We start from the raw sequence: 23,074 nt of genomic DNA, 5'->3' as shown, positions 1-23,074 counted from the left end.
CGAATGTGATGGATCTCATATGAGGCAGCATTTTGACCAACAGAGAGAGAAATATTATTTGCAGATTACTCTCCCCCCCGCCACATAAGTATTTCTCCATTTGACTACTTCTCCCAGAAGACTCGTTTGACCATGATAAAGGAGGACAGATTGTATAATGAATCGAAACAGGACTTGAGTGCTTCCCACTAACTAGCTCAGGAGTGCAACCAGCACCCTGCCTTCGCACCCCCCCCCCCCCCCGCCTTACAGCACAGAGGGAGGCCATTCGGCCCATCGTGCCTGCTCTCAAAGAGCTCTCCAATTAGTCCCACTCCCCCCCCTGCTCTTTCTCCACAGCCCTGCAATTTTTTTCTTTTCAAGTATTTCTCCAATTCCCTTTTGAAAGTTACTATTGAATCTGCTTCCACCGCCCTTTCAGGCAGCGCGTTCCAGATCACAACAACTCGCTGCATAAAAAAAATTCTCCTCATCTCCCCCCTGGTTCTTTTACCAATTATCTTCAATCTGTGTCCTCTGGTTACCGACCCTCCTGCCACTGGAAACAGTTTCTCCTTATTTACTCTATATGAAGATGCCCTCATGATTTTAAACACCTCTATTAAATCTCTCTTTAACCTTCTCTGCTCTAAGATGTTAGAACCAAGACGATGACAGGTTCAGCCGAGGCCCTGTCTGCTCTCTAAGGTGGACGTAAAAGATCCCACGGCACCATATCGAAAAGGAGCAGGGTCATTATCCCCGGTGTCTTGGAAAGTTGTGGGTTCAAGTCCCACTGCAGAATCTAGGCTGACACTCCAGTACAGTGCTGAGGGAGCGCCGCACTGTCAGAGGTGCCGTCTTTCGGATGAGACGTTAAACCGAGGCCCCGTCTGCTCTCTCAGGTGGACGTAAAAGCTCCCCTGGCACTATTTCGAAGAAGAGCAGGGGAGTTCTCCCCCGGTGTCCCGGGGCCAATATTTATCCCTCAACCAACATAACAAAAGCAGATTATCTGGACATTATCTCATTGCTGTCTGTGGGAGCTTGCAAATTGGCTGCCTTGTTTCCTACATTACAACAGTGACTACAGTTCAAAAAGTACTTCATTGGCTGTGAAGCATTTGGGACGTCCTGAGGTCGCGAAAGGCGCTACAGAAATGCAAGTCTTTCGTTCTTAAGAAGAACAATCCAAGCTTCTGTAGTCACGGCACATGGGATTTTTTAAAATATAAAGTAATAAAAAAGGGAAATAAATCATTAAGAAAGGCATTAAAAAAAAAGTATTATCTCAGATCTCATCAGTGTGCCCAATATAACAGGTTTTCAGTGCCACACAAAGGAACTTCATATGCAACTGGTAACGGTAAATATTTATCAAAACCAAACAGCTTACCTTCGCTCATCGGTGTTTTGGGAGCACAAAGCTTGCACCGTGATGCCAAGGAGGAAGAGCCAAAGTACGAGAGGGGCAAACAGTCTAATGTCGTTGACTGATTTAATCAGAGGTATGCAGCCCATTGACCAATCAAAGCACAGCCACCAGGGACAGACGAGTAGCCATGTATTCAGAGAGTAGTAGTAATTATAATTAACGGCCTGATAAACAAACGTAACATTAGATTAAAAAAAAGTCATCCACTTCGCCAAAAGCGGCACTAAATAACCTGACTGAGGATCAATCATATAACTGAACTGTGTTTTACATCACAAACAAAACTACCGTACACACTGAAGGACTGATGTCATTACTTTTTCTCTTTTATATATTAGGCAGGGTTGCAAGAAGCTGCAAAGAGTGGCACCTCATGATTTTGATACTGATGGTTGTTAGGAGCACAAAAAGTTTGGAGAATTGGTACCGCAATAGAGATCATAGAATCATACAGCACAGAGGGAGGCCATTCGGCCCATCGTGCCTGTGCCGGCTCTTTGAATGAGCTCTCCAATTAGTCCCACTCCCCCTGCTCTTTCCCTGTATCCCTGCAAATGTTTCCTTTTCAATTATTTATCCAATTCCCTTTTGAAAGTTACTATTGAATTTGCTTCCACCGCCCTTTCAGGCAGCGCATTCCAGATCACAACAACTCGCTGCGCAAAAAAATTTTCCCTATGGATTTTTTGGCCCATTATCTTCAATCTGTGTCCTCTGGTTACCGACCCTCCTGCCAGTAGAAATTGTTTCTCCTTATTTACTCTATCAAAACCCTTCATAATTTTGAACACCTCTATTTAATATCCCCTTAACCTTCTCTGCTCTAAGGAGAACAATCCCAGCTTCTCCAGTCTCTCCATGTAACTGAAGTCCCTCATCCCTGGTACCATTCTAGTAAATCTTCCTCTGCACCCTCTCCAAGGCCTTGACATCCTTCCTAAAGTACGGTGCCCAGAATTGGACACAATACTCCAGCTGAGGCCTAACCAGTGATTTATAAAGGTTTAGCATAATTCTTAATATAGAAATCATTCCCCAAATCGAGAAGTGTAAAAATACTGGACACAGGGGTTAGGAAATGTATTCTTGTTAAAAGTAACAAATATATATAGAAGATATAAGATGCATTTAAGGGGAAGCTGGATAAACACATGAGGGAGAAAGGAATAGAAGGTTATGTTGATGGGGTGAGATGAAGAGGGGAGGGAGGAGGCTGGTGTGGAGCAGAAACACCGGCACGGACCAGTGACCTGTAAATTTATGTACAGTAAACTCTTTCATATCCGGCACAGATGGGACCAGGATGGTGCCGGTCGATCAAAAATTCCAGATACCAGAGAGGTAGGCAATTTTTAACACAAAAAAAATAAAAACCAATGACTAACTCGGCCACCGCGGGAAACTCGGACTCGGAAAAACAAAAAATGGATGGATTCGGCAAGATTACCGGTTATTAAAGAATTCCGGATGATTAAGTGCCGTTTAAACAAGAGTTTACTGTAATTCTATAAGAGAATTCAGAACTGTTGTAAGAGGGAATAGTGGGAAGATTGACCAAGTTTGATAAGGAGATTATTATTGCCTGTTTAGAAGGCTAACTGAGGCCATGTAATATAAGATATACACTATAGATCTACATTCGCAACATAGACATTCTTAAAATTTAAAGACGTTGGTTTGTGAACCATTTGTCCCGGATTACAAAAAATGCAAAGTGCTTCCTTTTCCAAAGGAGCGTCGCCTGCTTACTCGCACCAGACCGCTGTCTGCAAACGATGCTGGATTATCTACTTCTGTGAAAGCCGGGGGCCCCGAGCCCATGATCCTCCAGCGGCCATACAGCAGGGCTATTCCGCCAGACGCCACCAGCAGAATTCGGGTAAAAAATCCTCTTTTCCACGTCAGATTTTTCTGAGGAGCAGGCAAAAAGACGGTGAAAGAAAGCTGCGCCACAAAATACTTCAAAATATCCCCAAAAACCAGTGGAGGGGAGGGCTGGAACAGCCGGAACACTCAGAGAACCATTACACATTTCCCAATCGTCAGAAAACAAGAGCAGAGGCCCGAGACCAGATCAGTAAAGAATGGAACGTACATGGGGTTGGAAGGGGGAGAAAAGAGAGAACCTGAAAGGAGGAAGGAAAATAAAATCTTACATAATAACACCAACTCGTATTTATACAGCGCCTTTAGCATAGTAAAACGTCCCGCGGCGCTTCACAGGAGCGATTATCAAACAAAATTTGACACCGAGCCACATAAGGAGATATTAGGACAGGTGACCAAAAGCTTGGTCAAAGAGGTCGGTTTTAAGAAGCGTCTTAAAAGGAGGAGAGGTAGAGAGAGATCGGAGAAGTTTAGGGAGGGAATTCCAGAGCTCGGGGCCCAGGCAGCTGAAGGCACGGCCGCCAATGGTGGAGCGATTAAAATCAGGGATGCGCAAGAGGCCAGAATTGGAGGAGCGCAGAGATCTCGGAGGGTTGTAGGGCTGGAGGTTGTTCCACAGATAGGGAGGGGGGGGGGCGAGGGCCATGGAGGGATTTGAACACGAGGATGAGAATTTTAAAATCGAGGTGTTGCCGGAACAGGAGCCAATGTAGGTCAGCGAGCACAGGGGTGGTGGGTGAACGGGACTCGGAGCGAGTTAGGACACGGGGCAGCCGAGTTTTGGATGAACTCAAGTTTACGGGGGGTGGAATGTGGGAGGCCGACCAGGAGTGCTTTGGAATAGTCAAGTCTAGAGGTAACAAAGGCATGGATGAGGGTTTCAGCAGCCGATGAGCTGAGGCAGGGGCGGAGACGGGCGATGTTACGGAGGTGGAAGTAGGCGGTCTTCGTGATGGGGCGGAGATGTGGTTGGAAGCTCAGCTCAGGGTCACATAGGAAACAAAGTCCGTGGGTGAAATATTCTAAAGCCGTAGTTTTACCTCGGACGTTTTGTCTTTTCGTAACAATGCCGTGCTGAGTTGTAGGATATCCATTTTGCAGATCACAAGCGCATCGAACACTGCATTCACACCCTGTGAGTGCACAAAACAGGACCGCAAATAAACCGCTGTTCAGTCAGTAAAGTCTCAACAGCAACTTAAACGGACCAAAGACCAGCAAAAGCACAAACATGTACTGTTCCACCTCAATAACGGTGATACTTTCTCACCAGCACTGTGATACCCTGTTCCTTGCAGAGCATCGCCACAGCACAAAGCAACAAGCTGGCAAGGATCCAGTGAAGGGAGAACTCTCCTCCAGTATCGTCTGGAATGAAAAAAAAGTCAGTGCAATAATTGGCCTTAAATCCGACTTAGTAGTTAACACCACTGCAAAAGTAACAATCTTCCCTGATACAACTACCACAGCATGATTATAACAAGCAACAGGCATTAATATAGTGTCTTTAACAGAGTAAAGTGTTGCAATGTTGGTTTTACACTCAGCCTGATCTTACTCTCCGATTAAGTCCACGGATATTAATATCGAGCGGGGTGCAAAAACCCAACGATCCACCCGATCCCGGGGGGTGTCCTGCCTGGCGTTAGGTTAAAATTACCATCATTGTCTACTTCGCTGGCGCTGCCTGCAAATAGGTTATCTATTGATGTGTGGCGCACGTATTCTAGAAACACACAGAGTGTCTCTCAACAATCATACATACATTTTCTGAAGGCTTTACAGTAGCTGGTGAAGGACAATAGAAAGAACAGAGCGCAGAGGAGGTCTGCTCTGCCAACAATCCCAGCAACCTGGAAGACAAGAATCAAAAAGACGAGTGAGTGCTGATATTACCATTGCAAGGTGATTTTTGTAGTTCATACTCTCCTGGACAGCCTCCCACGTTCTCCCTCCGTAAACTCCAATACTCGGCTGCCCGTGTCCTAACTTTCTAGACACAAAAGGCATCAAGGGGTATGGCGAGAGAGCGGGGATATGGTACAGGAAACTTTGGTTTATCTGGAGGTTGTATGTCCGGAATACTCGATCTAACAGCAAAAATCAGGAGCCGTTTTCTATAAGTTTTTTTTAGTTCTTGTTCTTTTTTTTTCCCCAGTCAGGCACTGCAAGGTCTGTAGCTATAGCAACAGCTTCAGCTAGAGACGCTTGCAGCTGCAGCCGACTCTTTAGAAGCTGTTGCTAAGCAACAGTGTTTGTTGTCAGATACGGAGATGAAAACCTCCGTATGCTTCAACATTAACTTTGTATGTCCGGCAGTTTTGATAGATCGGCAACACGCCGGTCCCGTCGGTGCCGGATATCGCAAAGTTTCCTGTATTGAGGTAGAGGATCAGCCATGATCATACTGAATGGCGGAGCAGGCTCGAAGGGCCGAATGGCCGACTCCTGCTCCTATTTTTCTATGTTTCTATGTTCTAACTCGCACCAAGTCCCGTTCACCCAGCGCCCCCTGTGCTCGCCGACCTCCACTGGCTCCCGGTCCGGCAACGCCTCGATTTAAAAATTCTCATCCTTGTGTTCAAATCCCTCCATGGCCTCGCCCTCCTCCGTATCTCTGTAGCCTCCTCCAGCCCTACAACCCTCCCAGATCGCTGCGCTCCTCCAATTCTGGCCTCTTTCGCATCCCCGATTTTAATCGCTCCACCACTGGCGGCCGTGCCTTCAGCTGCCTGGGCCCTAAGCTCTGGAATTCCCTCCCTAAACCTCTCCGCCTCTCCTCCTTCAAACTGCTCCTTAAAACCCACCTCTTTGACCAAGCTTTTGGTCACCTGTCCTAATATCTCCCAATGTGGCTCAGTGTCAAATTTTGTTTGATAATCGCTCTTGTGAAGCACCTTGGGACATTTTACTACGTTAAAGGCGCTATATAAATACAGGTTGTTGTTGTTGTAAATGGAAAATTGTCATTTCCATTGGACAGGATAGGAGGTTTAGATGCTACTTTTATTTAGAACAGCAAACTACTTGCCTGAAATATAAAAAGTGCAACACTAAAGGTGGACAGAAACACATCACACTGGAGTGTTGATTTGAAGGGACGCTACGCAGTGACCTCCCACAAACTGTGTTAAACCTGCCTTGAAATAATTTACTTACACTCTCCGTGTGCACTGGATGAACAGCAAAGAGCACTGCAGCTAGAAATGATGCCTTTGGTGCCATATTGAGGAGCTTCCCTTTCTCATCATGTGCTAGACCACCGATAAGTACAGAGAACACATCCAGCGTCATTACAGAAATCACACTGTGAAGTGCAATGTTGACCAGGTGAAACCCAACCGGATGCAACCCTCCAGCTATCAGGTGGTTCAACCTAAGAGGGAAGAAAATACAGACAGATCTAAAATGTAACAAAAGCTTAATGTGTACAAATATTGTATTTTACGATGTGCTTACCTTGGTGTCATATTTGACCCCGAGATGAGCTTCTGACCACATAGCCGCAGCATACCAAAGACCTACTCCCACCTCCGTAACACCACACGTCTCCGCCCCCGCCTCAGCTCATCCGCTGCTGAAACCCTCATCCATGCCTTTGTTACCTCTAGACTTGACTATTCCAACGCACTCCTGGCTGGCCTCCCAGATTCCACCCTACGTAAACTTAAGGTCATCCAAAACTCGGCTGCCCGTGTCCTAACTCGCACCAAGTCCCGTTCACCCATCACCCCTGTGCTCGCTGACCTACACTGGCTCCCGGTCCGGCAACGTCTCCAGTTTAAAATTCTCATCTTTGTTTTCAAATCCCTCCATGGCCCTCGCCCCTCCCTATCTCTTTAACCTCCTCCAGCCTCACACCCCTCAGACATCTCTGCGCTCCTCTAATTCTGGCGTCTCGCGCATCCCCGATTTTAAATCGCTCCACCATTGGTGGCCGTGCCTTCTGTTGCCTGGGCCCTAAGCTCTGGAATTCCCTCCCTAAACCTCTCCGCCTCTCTACCTCTCTCTCCTCCTTTAAGACGCTCCTTAAAACTGACCTCTTTGACCAAGCCTTTGGTCACCTGCCCTAATTTCTCCTTATGTGGCTCGGTGTCAAATTTTGTTTGATAATCGCTCCTGTTAAGCACCTTGGGACGTTTTACTACATTAAAGAAGCTATATATATATATACACACACACACACACACAAGTTGTTGTTGTGCTGCCATAAGATTTTTCATTACGTACTTAATTCTTGCATTGCGACTATGCATTTATAGCGACTTCTAACAGAACTACAGCAGATAGATGCTACCACAGGAATGACAAGTTATAAAGACACTACCTGTTAGGATAGGCACCGGATAGATTATTAAATAGGATAAAGCCAGTTGGCATTATATAGAATTATATAATATTGAGCAAGAGGATAGTACAGCATACACAGAACGTAATGACACACGATACCCACATTTGTCCAATGTAGTGAGACAACACACTGGTCCACCCAAGGACTTCTGATCTAGTCTCGCTGACACCGGCCGAAGCAGTCAAGACGACACGCCTGTGACCTCCTGAGGAGTCCTGGGTACGTGAGTCTAACTGGTATCTCGTATACACTGCATGCAAGGGGTTATGTTGTAGTATTTCATTGACTTGATTTACTAAAGGGAATTAACCAGATGTTTCAGTGATTTCCTAGTCCTCGAACTTGTATTAAAGATAAAGGATGTATGACAATATCCTATAATACTCCCACATAAAGGCAAGAGAGATATATGACAATCTCCTATAATATCTTCACAGAAGGGCAATAGGGATAGACGACAATATTCTATAATTATACCCAACACAGCCACAAAAATGGCCTTCTGCACAGTAGAAGAATCTACACCTTTACCAACACTATTAGAATGAGCCTTCACATGCTACCACGAGAATGACCTTATTTATTCCACTCTCTACTCTATAACCACACCAATTATGCACAAACTATGACCAGAATGATATTTGCAATGTAAACAGACATGAAACTAAGAGTTTTGCTGAATTTAGTTTTGCTTGCTGAGCTGATAACCCAACGATGCAACAACTATACATTAGTCAGAAAATAATTTTAATAAAATGAAGTAATCCTAACGATTTGTTGGCAAGCAGCAACCTACATGTGCTCTTTAAATGATCATTTTTAAAAATTTGACGTTTGTGCAAGCTTTCCGTGTGCAGATTGACTGCTGCATTTGTATCTATCTATCTATATATATAAATCGGTACTTCTGTCTGTCATTCTGTCTGTCATCGCGTGTGCGTCTGTCGGGTATGCGCTCGAAAGTTACAGGGCGTACCTACGCGCGCGTTACCTCCCAAGAAAGTTTACGCTTCCGAGACGGTTTTAAGCGTATTTACGTTTCGGCCGGGCTAAAATCGCGCCCGCGGTATCCCAAAAACCTTAACATTCCGCTCATTAGCATCTCATTATCCGCTCATTAGCGACAGAGTGACCTCGAGCTCGACCAATCGTACGCCGGGTTGCTGGCGTGTGCCGCCGGGCCAATCGGTGCGTGTGTGGCCGGGCCTTATCCTTCTGAACCGAGGTGAGTCGCCGCCATCTTGATTCCAAACTTTTCCTTTCTTTTTCCCGCTTTCTGCGTCTTTAAAAAAAAACGTTGCTTTTAAAACACATAGGCCTAGAAATTGAGTTGACGCCGCGCCAGGGCTTTAGCGCCGGAAATTTAGCGCCGGCGCTAATTCCCTTGCGCGCGCCAAAAATTCAGTAGCGCCGCGCCCAGACGGCTGCCGGCGCTACTGGCGGGCGTGAGCGCCTCCCAATGGGCGCTGAGTGCCGAATTGCGGCGCTAATCCGGCGCTGCGGGACCCGATGCGGTGCGGCAGGCTGGGGAAGTGCAGGCCTCCTCCTTCAGTTAAGGAGGAGCTGCCTGCACCCGCCCGCTGTCCGTTCAATTATTGAAAAAATGAGCCCGGCACCTCGGACAAGTGCCGGGCTTGCAGGCCAGACGCATCTGTTCCGCGGGGGGGGGGGTGGAGGAGTCCGGGGAGGGAGGTGCGGGCAGACAGCCGACGGGAAAGCGGCCGGCCGCCGCGCGACCTTAATGCGCCGGCGCTAACTCGGGGAAGACTCGGTTGCCAGAGTCTTAGTTGCGGCTGCCACGGGCGAGGCGGCCGCAACTGAATTTCGGCGCTGGGGCCCGTCGGCATGGCAACCGGGACGCTGCGCACACCGATGACGTCATCGGAGCCGGCGCAGCGCTACCGGTCTACCGCGGCGTAAGGGCCCCAGGCAATTTCGGCGCCGGCGCCAAATGCAGCGCTAGGCCCTCTAGCGCCGCAAAATCGGCGCTAAGGGCACTCAATTTCTAGGCCATATTGTTTTAAAAAAAAATGATTTAGAAAGTAATTAACTTATCTAATCTCATTAATTTTCCTGCCTTTCCCCGTTTTTCCAGGTAGGCCTAGAAGCCTCGGCGTCTCCTCTGCACCCACGCCCGAGCTAGGCACCTCCCGGCCCCACTCGAAGGCTGGAGGGCCGAGCCTCAGCCCAACGCCGCTAGGGTGCGCGCGCAGCAGGAGCTGAGACGCGGCGTCTCTCTGGCTCGGCTGGGGGGCGGGGCTTGCTGAGCGTCCAGCGTTACCCTGGCAACCGGGCCCGCCGGCCGTCTCGCACAGCCGCAATCGGCGGTCTTCACCTCGGGGGGGGGGGGGGGGCCGCAACCCTCGGGAGGGGACGCGACCCTCGGGGGGGGGGGGGGGCCGCGCACGCAGCAGGAGCAGCTGAGACGCGGCGTCTCTCTCTGGCTCGGCCGGGGGGCGGGGCTTGGTCAGCGTCACGGTTACCCTGGCAACCGGGCCCGCCGGCCGAGCCAGAGAGAGACGCCGCGTCTCAGCTCCTGCTGTGCGCAATCGGCGGTCTTCATCTCGGGGGGGGGGGGGTGGGGGGACCGCGACCCTCGGGGGGGGGGGCGGCCCCCCCGCCCTCCCCCTCCCCACCTTTTCCCCCCCTTCGCCCTCCCTCCCTTCCCCCCCCCGCCCTCCCTCCCTTCCTCCCCTCCCCTCCCCTCTCCCCTCCCCCCTCCTCCCCTTCCCTCCCCCTCCTCCCTCCCCTCCCCCCTCCTCCCCTTCCCTCCCCCCTCCTCCCCTTCCCTCCCCCTCCTCTCCCCTCCCCTCCTCCCCCTCCCTCCCTCCCCCCTCCCTCCCCTCCTCCCTCCCTCCCTCCCTCCCCTCCCCCTCTCTTCCCCCCAGTCGCTCTCTCTCTTCCCCCAGTCGCTCTCTCTCTTCCCCCCAGTCGCTCTCTCTCTCTCTTCCAACAACAACATTCCCTCGAAAAAGCCTCGGCACCGCCGGGCACTTTAGCTAGTTTACCTATATAACAGTGACCACACTTAAAAAAGGGTAAGTGATTGCCTGTGGAGGAGGAATTCCTGGAGAGTTTACGGGATGGTTTCCTGGACCAATATGTCGAGGAACCAACCAGAGATCAGGCCATCTTAGACTGGGTATTATGTAATGAGAAAGAATTAATTAGCAATCTTGTTGTACGAGGCCCCTTGGGTCGGAGCGATCATAATATGATAGAATTCTTCATTAAGATGGAGAATGAAGTAGTTGACTCAGAGACTAGGGTCCTGAATTTAAATAAAGGAAACTATGATGGTCTGAGGTGCGAGTTGGGTAGGATTGATTGGGGAATGTCACTCAAAGGGTTGACAGTGGATAGGCAATGGCAAGCATTCAAAGACCGCATGGATGAACTACAGAAATTGTTCATCCCAGTATGGCATAAAAATAAAACAAAAAAAGGTGACTCAACCGTGGCTAACAAGGGAAATTAGGGATAGCATAAGATCCAAGGAGAGGACATATAAATTGGCCAGAAAAAGCAGTAAACCTGAGGATTGGGAGCAGTTTAGGATTCAACAAAGGAGGACAAAGGGATTAATTAAGAAGGGAAAAATAGAATATGAGAGTTAGCTTGCAGGGAACATAAAAACTGACTGTAAAAGCTTTTATAGGTATGTGAAGAGAAAAAGATTGGTGAAGTCAAACGTAGGTCCCTTGCAGTCAGAATCAGGGGAATTTATAATGGGGAACAAAGAAATGGCAGACCAATTAAATACATATTTTGGTTCTGTCTTCACAAAGGAGGACACAAATAACCTTCCAGAGATGTTGGGGAACATAGGGTCTGATGAAGGGGAGGAACTGAAAGAAATCAGTATTTGTAAGGAAATGGTGTTAAGGAAATTGATGGGACTGATAATCTACATCCTAGGGTACTTAAAGAAGTGGCCCTAGAAATAGTAGATGCATTGCTGATCATCTTCCAACATTTGATGGAATCTGGAACAGTACCCATGGATTGGAGGGTAGCTAATGTTACCCGACTATTCAAAAAAGGTGGTAGGGAGAAAATGGGTAATTACAGACCAGTAAGCCTGACATCGGTAGTGGGGAAAATGCTAGAGTCCATTATAAAGGATGTAATAGCTGAGCACTTGGAAAACAGTGACAGGATCGGACAAAGTCAACATGGATTTACAAAAGGTAAATCGTGCTTGACTAATCTACTGGAATTTTTTGAGGATGTAACTGGTAAAATAGATAAGGGAGAACCAGTGGATGTGGTATATTTGGACTTTCAGAAGGCTTTCGATAAGGTCCCGCATAAGAGGTTAGCGTGTAAAGTTAAGGCACATGGGATTGGGGGCAAGGTACTGACTTGGATAGAAAACTGGTTGGCAGACAGAAAGCAAAGAGTTGGAATAAACGGGTCTTTTTCCGAGTGGCAGGCAGTGACTAGTGCGGTACCGCAGGGATCGGTCCTTGGACCCCAGCTATTCACAATATATATTAATGATTTAGACGAGGGAACTAGATGTAATATCTCCAAATTTGCAGACAACACAAAGCTGGGTGGGCATGTGTGCTGTGAGGAGGATGCTGAGAAACTCCAGGATGATTTGGACAGGTTGGGTGATTGGGCAGAAGCATGGCAGATGCAATATAACGTGAGGTTATCCACTTTGGTGGCAAAAACAGGAAGGCAGATTATTATCTGAATGGCAATAGATTGGGCAAAGGGGAAGTGCAACGAGACCTGGGTGTCCTTGTGCACCAGTCGCTGAAGGTAAGCATGCAGGTGCAGCAGGCGGTTAAGAAGGCAAATGGTATGTTGGCCTTCGTAGCGAGAGGCTTTGAGTACAGGAACAAGGATGTCTTGCTGCAGTTGTACAGGGCCTTGGTGAGACCACATCTTGAGTATTGTGCGCAGTTTTGGTCGCCTTATCTGAAGAAGGATGTTCTTGCCATGGAAGGAGTTCAGCGAAGATTCACCAGGCCGATAGCTGGGATGGCAGGAATGACATATGAGGAGAGATTGGGTCGATTGGGCTTGTACTCGCTGGAGTTTAGAAGAATGAGAGGAGATCTCATTGAAACTTATAAAATTCTGACAGGACTGGACAGACTAGATGCAGGAAGGATGTTCCCGATGGTCGGGGAGTCCAGAACCAGGGGTCACAGTCTAAGGATAAAGGGTATGCCATTTAGGACAGAAATGAGGTGGAATTTCTTCACCCAGAGAGTGGTGAACCTGTGGAATTCTCTACCACAGAAGGCAGTAGAGGCCAATTCATTAAATATATTCAAGAAGGAGTTGGATATATTTCTTAAGGCTAAAGGGATCAAGGGGTATGGGGAGAAAGCAGGGACCAGGTACTGAATTTGGATGATCAGCCATGATCACATTGAATGGCGGAGCAGGCTCGAGGGGCCGAATGGCCTACTCCTGCTCCTATCTTCTATGTATGTAATGTCGAGGATGTCTGTACTTTTAGCCATACTCCGTTAACCCGATACTAAAAATGTAAATGATCACAGTTAAGTTTTGCGAACACAAGAATTCATGCGAGAGGTAATGTATTAATTTCTATCAATTTAAATCTACAGAAAGCTAAAGAAACATCGCCTTAAAATAAAGTCGTGCTTGCCTGATAGCAGGCGATGTACCATATACCTGTTTACACATGGTGTGTACAACATGCAAACATTACAGTATAAAAGTGAACCAAACCCTTTCACAATAATACACAATCTTACCTGAATGTAAGTACCGTGAATGGTCGATAGGATTTATGACTGGTGTTGCTAATAAGGTTCGTGCCCCAGAAGTCATGCTCCCAAATGTTGCTAAGTGATGTCTCTGGTCTAAGGTCCTGGCATATGAAGGAAACGCCAAAAGTTAAATGATGTGATTTCGCCCATCTTAAATAGATGCTTTTCTTTCTTTTTCACCACAGTCACTCCATGGCTTAACCTCCTCCAGCCCTACAACCCTCTGTGATCTCTGCGCTCCTCTAATTCTGGCCTTTTGCACATCTCCCCGATTTTCATCGCTCCACCATTGGCGGCCGTGCCTTCAGTTGCCTGGGCCCTAAGCTCTGGAATTCCCTCCCTAAACCTCTCCGCCTCTCGACCTCTTTCCTCCTTTAAGACGCTCCTTAAAACCTACTTCTTTGACCAAGCTTTTGGTCACCTGTCCGGATATCTCCTTATGTGGCTCGGTGTCAAATTGTGTCTGATGATGCTTCTGTGAAGCACCTTGGGACATGGTACTACGTTAAAGGCGCTATATAAATGCAAGTTGTTATTGATCTCTTTCAAGGAGCCCTGCTAGCATAATTAGTTTCACACATGTAGGCCTGCGCAATATTTTATTATTTGCTTTGACTGACTCCAGATTAAATCTTTAGAATTATTACCCAGCTGATATTACAAATACTGATTGCAAGATAAGCCAATTTAAATAATTCAGAAGCAAATTTTTGCACAGATACTTTCGTTTATTGAAAAGATCATGTAATAGGGCTATTAAAATAATATTCAAATACTGGTTATCAATTTAATTTTCAAACCATATTTCTGATTTACTTCTAAACATAATGGAGAACTTCTGCTCATATCATTTGCTATACTGCTGTACTGTTCCATCGCCTGTTAGTGTTTTTCTTAGGATCATACAGCACAGAAGGAGGCCATTCGGTCCATCGTACCGGTGGCGGCTCAGCGATACATCAATGCTTACTGAAGAGGCTAAAATAATATTTAAGGTGCAGCTTTAAATTTTTTTTAAATGGAAACGAGGCGCTACAAGTTTGCTTGCAAATAAAAATCCCCTGCCACAGGTTTGCATCGTACAGTACAGAGGGAGGCTATTCGGCCCATCCTGCCTGTGCTGGATCTCCCTCAAAGACACCAGTGAACCAGTTGGGTTCTCACGACATTCCAACAGCTTCACTGTAAGCTCCGGATTACTAGCCCAGTAACATAACCACTACACTGCCACGGATCACTCTCACAGCCACCAGAAAGAAAAGGATGTTGATCCTACTGGTCTGGGCTGTCACTGAGCCCAGGTCCTACAGGTGAAACGCATCAAGTGACTGCGAGAGCGTCTTTCTCAATTACACGGTTACTTCTACGCAATTACGTCGGATATACGGCACAGAAACAGGCCGTTCGGCCCAACCAGTCCATGCCGGTGTTTATGCTCCACTCGAGCCTTCTCCAGTCTTTCCTCATCTAAATCTATCAGCATAACCCTCTATTCTCTTCTCCCTCATATGCTTGTCCAGCCTCCCCTTAAATGTATCGATACTATTCGCTTCAACCACTCCCTGTGGGAGCGAGTACCCAGAGAGTGGTGAGAATGTGGAAAAGAAGTTTCTTCTGAATTCCCTATTTGATTTCTTGGTGACTATCTTATATTGATGGCCTCTAGTTTTGCTCTTCGCCACAAGTGGAAACATTCTCTCTGTATCCACTCCATCAAAACCTCTCATAATTTTAAAGACCTCTATTAGGTCACCCCTCAGCCTTCTCTTTTCTAAAGGGAGCCCCAGCCTGTTCATCCTTTCCCGATATGTATACCCTCGCATTTCTGGGATCATCCTTGTAAATCTTCTCTGCACCCTCTCCAGGGCCTCTATTTCCTTTTTATAATATGGCGACCAGAACTGGACGCAGTACTCCAAGTGTGGTCTAACCAAGGTTCCAATTAACGTGAACTTCCCGTTTAACACCGTAGCCTGGAATTTCCACATGATTTCTGATAACAGCCTAATCTGTGCGGAATCAAAAAATTGGATAATGCAAAGGAAGCGGAATTTTAAGCATGAGTTGCGCCCATAACTGCATTATGCCAGAGTATCCGCACGACCTTTAAGTCCGTTCAACAAACCCCTTCGTCCGAACCTGTCCCCGCCCACAAAACTGACCACACCCGCTCAAGAGAAAAGAGCCCCAGCCTGTTCAGTAATTCCTGATAGGTATAACCTCGCAGATCTGAGATTATCCTTGTGAATCTAATTTTGCACCTTCGCCAGTGTCTCTATATCCTTTTTATAATATGGCGACCAGAACTGTGCACAGTGCTCCAAGTGTGGTCTAACCAAAGTACGATACAAATTTAGCACAAAATCTCTATGTAGTGGGACTGGAGCAAAATCAGTGGAAATTTAAGATTAACAGCTCTTAGCCACTTTCACTTTTGTCGAAGAATCCAACAATAGTTAATTTGTATTAAACGCCTGGATTTTTAAATGCAAAGCTACATACCTTGTTATTGATAATAGCCTCCGAATCATCAAAGACAAAGTCTCCATCGTAACTGTTGGCAAAACACAGTAAAGCCAACCCACCAACAATAGCCTTTGCCCAGCAGCGAGGGAGCTGTGGCACTGGTAGAGCGTTGTCCAAACTCCATTCAGACTGCAGCATCATGCTAAACCGTACACCACGTTCGTGGCTCTGGCATTCTGCTATCCATAACCTAGGAATGGGAGCACAAGAGCGGGATGAACATCTCCGGAAATTTCAGCAATGTCATCTTGTCGGGACAGAAAATCACGGGCTACATACACGGTTTAACAGATGCGTGCTCCCGGTGTTTGTGCGTATTCCTGGCCAATCGCCCCGCCCTCCCCCTCCCGCCATTGGTCAATCATCACGACGCACCGCCTTCCCCACGGCCAAATGCAAAGCCAACAGACTCATCGCTGCCCAGCCGTCAGTCAAACAAACAGCCTTCATTCCCCCCAATCTCCAATACTTTTATATCTAATAAATGAAAGTGTTCGATGAAAAAAAAATGTTTTTTTTTTATAATGATTTTTTTCCCCGGGTTTTTGCTCCCAGCCGTGTCCTGGAGATGAATCTTCAATTCCTGGAGACTTCAGGGCAATCCTGGAAGCTTGGTAACCCAAACTCTACCCCAGGAGCACGCAAGTGGGAGATTTACCTTTAGGCTTAATCCAATTCAGTATTTTAACACGATGCACATTAGACTCCCCAAAGCCTTTCCACCATCTACAAGGCACAAGTCAGGAGTGTGATGGAATACTCTCCACTTGCCTGGATGAGTGCAGCTCCAACAACACTCAAGAAGCTCGACACCATCCAGGACAAAGCAAGCCGCTTGATTGGCACCCCATCCACCACCTTAAACATTCACTCCCTCCACCACCGGCGTACCGTGGCTGCAGTGTGTACCATCTACAAGATGCACTGCAGCAACTCGCCAAGTCTTCTTCAGCAGCACCTCCCAAACCCACGACCTCTTCCACCTAGAAGGACAAGGGCAGCAGGCGCATGGGAACACCGCCACCTCCAAGATCCCCTCCAAGTCACACACCATCCTGACTGAGAAGTATATCGGCCGATCCTTCATCGTCGCTGAGTCAAAATCCTGGAACTCCCTCCCTAACAGCACTGTGGGAGCACCTTCACCACACGGACTGCAGCGGTTCAAGAAGGCGGCTCACCACCACCTTCTCAAGGGCAACTAGGGATGGGCGATAAATGCCGGCCTTGCCAGTGACGCCCACATCCCATGAACAAATTTTAAAAAAAGCACAAATAAATAATGATTCCATATAGAAATTGAGCAGTGAAAGTATTGTCATTTGAAGCTTTCTTGTTAAATGTTTACACCTTTAGTATTCTCACGGAGGAGCAGCGTCGCCAACTCTGATTGGACACATTCCAGGAGGTTTCATCACGTGACATCCCGCCTCAAACTGCCCCACCTGGTCAAACAGCCCTGAAGTTAAAGGGGACTGGTTCTATTCTAATACTAAAATACAGCCTTGGACTGTGCTTACGTAATACAGAGTTTGCGCGTTTAGCTGAGGCCGCAGTTTATAATCTTTTCAGCTTTGTTTAAAGTACAGTAAATGCTTAGGCCAAATGTTTATCCCACCCCCGAGACCTGTTCTTCATATAGAGACTGGATTAAGTTCCCTTTCTCTCTCATTCGCTCAACCACTAAAAATGCTAAAAGGACAGCTGGGGCAGATTCATATTTTAAATCATGCTAAAATATTCTAACACCTAACAAATATCTATCAATCTCAGAATACAGAAAGGGATTGGCACTGAGTTTATTATTCCTCAGCCTTATCTCAGTGGGCAGCTCTCTCTCCTCTGAGTCAGAAGCTGCATGTGGGTTCAAGTCCCACTCCAGAGACATGAGCACAAAATCTAGGCTGACACTCCCAGTACAGTACTGAGGGAGCACCGCACTGTCGGATGGGGCAGTACTGAGGGAGCACCGCCACACTGTCGGAGGGGTGGTACTGAGGGAGCACCGCCGCACTGTCGGAGGGGCAGTACTGAGGGAGCGCCGCACTGTCGGAGGGGCAGTACTGAGGGAGCGCCGCACTGTCGGAGGGGCAGTACTGAGGGAGCGCCGCACTGTCGGAGGGGCAGTACTGAGGGAGCGCCGCACTGTCGGAGGGGCAGTACTGAGGGAGTGCTGCACTGTCGGAGGGGCAGTACTGAGGGAGCGCTGCAGTCGGAGGGGCAGTACTGAGGGAGCGCTGCACTGTCGGAGGGGCAGTACTGAGGGAGCGCTGCACTGTCGGAGGGGCAGTACTGAGGGAGCGCTGCACTGTCGGAGGGGCAGTACTGAGGGAGCGCCGCACTGTCGGAGGGGCAGTACTGAGGCAGCACCGAACTGTCGGAGGGGCAGTACTGAGGGAGCGCTGCACTGTCGGAGGGGCGGTACTGAGGGAGCGTCGCACTGTCGGAGGGGCAGTACTGAGGGAGCGCCGCACTGTCGGAGGGGCGGTACTGAGGGAGCGTCGCACTGTCGGAGGGGCAGTACTGAGGGAGCGCCGCACTGTCGGAGGGGCAGTACTGAGGGAGTGCTGCATTGTCAGAGAGGCAGTACTGAGGGAGTGCTGCACTGTCGGAGGGGCAGCAGTGAGGGAGCACTGCACTGTCGGAGGGGCAGTACTGAGGGAGTGCTGCACTGTCAGAGAGGCAGTACTGAGGGAGTGCTGCACTGTCGGAGGGGCAGCAGTGAGGGAGTGCTGCACTGTCGGAGGGGCAGCAGTGAGGGAGTGCTGCACTGTCAGAGGGGCAGTACTGAGGGAGTGCTGCACTGTCGGAGGTGCCGTCTTTCGGATAAGACGTTAAACCGAGGCCCCGTCTACTCTCTCAGGTTGACGTTAAAGATCCCATGGCACTATTTCGAAGAAGAGCAGGGGAGTTCGCCCTGGTGTCCTGGGCCAATATTTATCCCTCAATCAATATCACTAAAACAGATTATCTGGTCATTATCTCATTGCTGTTTGTGGGAGCTTGCTGTGCGCAAATTGGCTGCCGCATTTCCTACATTACAACAGTGACCACACTTCAAAAATACTTAATTGGCTGTAAAGCACTTTGGGACATTCCGGGGATGTGAAAGGCACTATAAAAATGCAAGTCCTTTTAGTGCAAGGGCAGCACGTTATCAGATCCTATTACTGCTATTTAATTTAACCCCTTTGGATTGGAAATAACCCCTTTGCATTGAAAATAAGCCCTTATATATTTGAATTAACCTCACACACACAAAACCTCTTTTTCACACCTGCAGGAGAAGCCACGTCTGATCCTCACCCCTGCAGACCGGGAAAAAAAAACCCTTGGCAATCTACTTTATTTTTAGTTTTAGTTTTTATTTTATTTATTTCTTTACCTCCGCAGGCCCCGGAATCGACTGTCCCCATGGCGGAACTCAAAGGTGAACACCGGCCGGCGAGTGGTGCGGGGGAAGCGTTTGGGTGCAGCACACTCACTTCCGGTGCGGGTGCGCATGCGCCAGCAGCAGTGAACCCTGAGCTGCCAATCAAACCCGGCGCATGCGCTGCACTTAGACAGAGAGTCGGTGTACTCACTGCACACGAAAGCCAGAAAGGCAAAATGTAAATGTTGCAAAAGAAAAAGTTGCTGTTGCTGCATACTTAGCACCATTTTGATGTTCACTTTAACATGAAGTATTCATAGGAAATAGGAGCAGGAGTAGGTCATTCGGCCCCTCCAGCCATTCAATGAGTTCATGGCTGATCTGATCTTGGCCTCAACTCCACTTCCCTGCCCGCTCCCCATAACCCTCGACTCCCTTTTCGTTCAAAAACCTGTCTGTCTCCACCTAAAAGAAAAAGATCAGTGAAGACAAATGTAGGTCCCTTACAGTCAGAAACGGGAGTATGTATAATGGGGAACAAGGACATGGCAGAGCACTTATACAAATACTTTGGTTCTGTCTTCACGGAAGAGGACGCAAATAACCTCCCAGAAATGCGAGGGAACCAAGGGTCTAGTGAGACGGAGGAATTAAAGGAAATTAGTATTAGTAAAAAAAATAGTGCTGGAGAAATTAATGAGACTGAAAGCTGATAAATCCCCAGGGCCTGATAATCTGCATCCCAGAGTACTAAAAGAGGTAGCCATGGAAATAGTGGATGCATTGGTTGTCATCTTCCAAAATTCTATAGATTATGGAACAGTTCCTGCAGATTGGAGGGTGGCAAATGTAACCCCACTATTTAAAAAAGGGAGAGAGAAAACCGGGAACTACAGACCGGTTAGACTAACATCAGTAGTAGGGAAAATGCTAGAGTCTATTATAAAGGACGTGATAACAGGATACTTAGAAAATATCAACGGGATTAGACAAAGTCAACATGGATTTATGAAAGGGAAATTGTGTTTGACAAACCTACAGGAGTTTTTTGAGGATGTAACTGATAGAATAGATAAGGGAGAACCAGTGGATGTGGTGTATTTGGATTTTCAGAAGGCCTTTGATAAAGTCCCACATAAGAGGTTAGTGTGCAAAATTAAAGCACATGGGATTGGGGGTAATATACTGGCATGGATTGAAAATTGGTTAACAGACAGGAAACAAAGAGTAGGAATAAATGGGTCTTTTTTGGGGTGAAGAGTGGGGTACCACAGGAATCAGTCTTTGGGCCCCAGCTATTGGCAATATATATCAATGATTTGGATGAGGGAACCAAATGTAATATTTCCAAATTTGCTGACGACACGAGACTAGGTGGGATTGTGAGTTGTGAGGAGGATGCAAAGAGGCTTCAAGGCAATTTAGACAAGTTGAGTGAGTGGGCAAATACATGGCAGATGCAGTATAACGTGGATAAATGTGAAGTTATCCACTTCGGTAGGAAAAACAGAAAGGCAGAGTATTATTTAAATGGTGATAGATTGGGAAATGCTGATGTACAAAGGGACCTGGGTGTCCTTGTACACCAGTCACTGAAAGCAAACATGCAGGTACAGCAAGCAGTTAGGAAGGCAAATGGTATGTTGGCCTTCATTGCAAGAGCATTTGAGTACAGGAGCAAGGATGTCTTACGACAGTTATACAGAGCCTTGGTGAGGCCACACCTGGAGTACTGTGTGCAGTTTTGGTCTCCTTACCTAAGAAAGGATATAGTTGCCATAGAGGGAGTGCAGTGAAGGTTCACTAGACTGATTCCTGGGATGGCAGGACTGTCGTATGAGGAGAGATTGGGTCGACTAGGCCTGTATTCACAAGAGTTTAGAAGAATGAGAGGGGATCTCATTGAAACGTATAAAATTCTGACAGGGCTAGACAGACTGAATGCAGGGAGGATGTTTCCCCTGGATGGGGGGTCTATAATGAGGGGTCACAGTGTCAGGATACGGGGTAGGATATTTAGGACTGAGATGAGGAGAAATTTCTTCACTCAGAGGTTGGTGAACCTGTGGAATTCTCTACCACAGAAGGCTGTGGAGGCCAAGTCACTGAATATATTTAAGAAGGAGATTGTAAGAGCCATAAAAGCTTAAGAAAATATTTTAAAATAGTGGCTAAATGGCATAATACAGTTAATTTACCTGAACGACTTATTGTATTAAGAAACCCCCTATTTTCTTGCTCCAGTAGTATAGTCCGACACCCCCTTCATTCTTGCCACAATGGAACAGTCCCTAAGCCACACATGGGTGCAGCCATCTTACAGTTTTAAACTGCACGTGGTGAAAGAGGCAGAAGCTGTGAGGTTTGGAGCAGTACAGTTTTTGACCGTGTTCGTTTATACGTGTTTGCTTTGTAATTCCGTTTGTTAAGTGTTATAGTAAACAGTTTAAAAGACAAAGCTACGTTTGGGAACGTTTTATTTCGACACGCGTCTACTCGTTGTTAAAGGCCCCACAGCTCAGTGGCCTGCCTGTTTGGAAACTAAGAAGCGCCACTACAGAGATAGATAGATTTCTAGACACAAAAGGCACCAAGGGGTATGGGGAGAGCACGGGAATATGCTTTTGAGATAGTGGATCAGCCATGATCATATTGAATGGTGGAGCAGGCTCGAAGGTCCGAATGGCCGACTCCTGCTCCTATTTTTCTATGTTTCTATGTAAATATATTCAATGACCCAGCCTCCATAGCTCTCTGGGGTAGAGAATACCAAAGACCCTCTGAGAGAAGAAATTCCTCCTCATCTCCATTTTAAATGGGCGACTCCTTATCCTGAAACTATGCCCCCTAGTTCTAGATTTCCCCACGAGGGGAAACATCCACCCTTCATCTACCATGTCAAGCCAACTCAGTATCTTATATGTTTCAATAAGATCCCCTCTCATTCTTCTAAACTCCAATGAGTATAGGCCCAACCTGCTCAACCTTTCCTCATAAGACAACCCCTTCATCTCAGGAATCAACCTCGTGAACCTTCTCTGAACTTCAGGTTCACTTTAACTTACATACATACATACATAGGGTTACACAGGATATACGGCACAGAAACAGGCCATTCGGCCCAACCAGTCCATGCCGGTGTTTATGCTCCACTCGAGCCTCCTCCTGTCTTTCCTCATCTAACACTTATCAGCATAACCCTCTATTCCCTTCTCCCTCATATGCTTATCTAACCACCCCTTAAATGCATCTACACTATTTGTATTTATATATAGCGCCTTTAACGATGACCTCAAGTTTACGTAGGGTGGATTGTGGGAGGCCAGCCAGGAGTGTGTTGGAATAGTCAAGTCGAGAGGTCTTTCACAACCTCAGGACGTCTCAAAGCGCTTTACAGCCAATGAAGTACTTTTTGGAGTGTAGTCACTGTTGTAATGTGGGAAACGCGATAGTCAATTTGTGCACAGCAAGCTCCCACAAACAGCAATGTGACAATGACCAGATAATCTGTTTTTGTTATGTTGGTTGAGGGATAAATATTGGCTTCAGGACACCGGGGACAACCCCCCCCCCCCCCCCACTCTTCTTCGAAATAGTGCCATAGGATCTTTTACGTCCACCTGAGAGAGCAGACGGGGCCTCGGTTTAACGTCTCATCCGAATGACGGCACCTCCGACAGTGCAGCTCTCCCTCAGCACTGCACTGGGAGTGTCAGCCTAGATTTATGTGTTCATAACGTTTAACGGAGTAAAACGTCCCACGG

General features: G+C 47.4%; 1 protein-coding gene across 5 annotated transcripts in view; it reads right to left on the bottom strand.

Moving 5' to 3' along the window:
* tmtc4 (transmembrane O-mannosyltransferase targeting cadherins 4) overlaps nucleotides 1–19,415 on the bottom strand; it is a 36,019-nt gene extending 16,604 nt beyond the window's left edge. For 4 of the 5 annotated variants that reach the window (XR_015079683.1, XR_015079684.1, XM_085998396.1 and 1 more), the window contains exons 1-9: nucleotides 19,323–19,415; nucleotides 15,914–16,127; nucleotides 13,397–13,512; nucleotides 6,461–6,677; nucleotides 5,067–5,154; nucleotides 4,572–4,669; nucleotides 4,342–4,434; nucleotides 3,164–3,325; nucleotides 1,376–1,578 (exon numbers count right to left, since the gene is read on the bottom strand). Coding sequence is in view for 3 of the 5 variants with exons in the window: in XM_085998396.1 (XP_085854522.1) it covers nucleotides 1,376–1,578; nucleotides 3,164–3,325; nucleotides 4,342–4,434; nucleotides 4,572–4,669; nucleotides 5,067–5,154; nucleotides 6,461–6,677; nucleotides 13,397–13,512; nucleotides 15,914–16,078 (1,142 nt within the window). In the remaining 2 variants the exon portion in view is untranslated. Of the gene's footprint in view, nucleotides 1–1,375; nucleotides 1,579–3,163; nucleotides 3,326–4,341; nucleotides 4,435–4,571; nucleotides 4,670–5,066; nucleotides 5,155–6,460; nucleotides 6,678–13,396; nucleotides 13,513–15,913; nucleotides 16,128–19,214 lie in introns of all 5 variants that reach the window. The other variant, XM_085998397.1, reaches the window with a different exon arrangement.
* Nucleotides 19,416–23,074: the final 3,659 nt, after the last annotated feature.

This window comes from Somniosus microcephalus, chromosome 10 (assembly GCF_052327205.1).
Source record: "Somniosus microcephalus isolate GS21.2 chromosome 10, FLI_Smic_1.0, whole genome shotgun sequence".
Classification (NCBI taxonomy): domain Eukaryota; kingdom Metazoa; phylum Chordata; class Chondrichthyes; order Squaliformes; family Somniosidae; genus Somniosus; species Somniosus microcephalus.
Note: the sequence above shows the minus strand (reverse complement) of the source record. Positions and strands in the feature narration are given on the sequence as shown.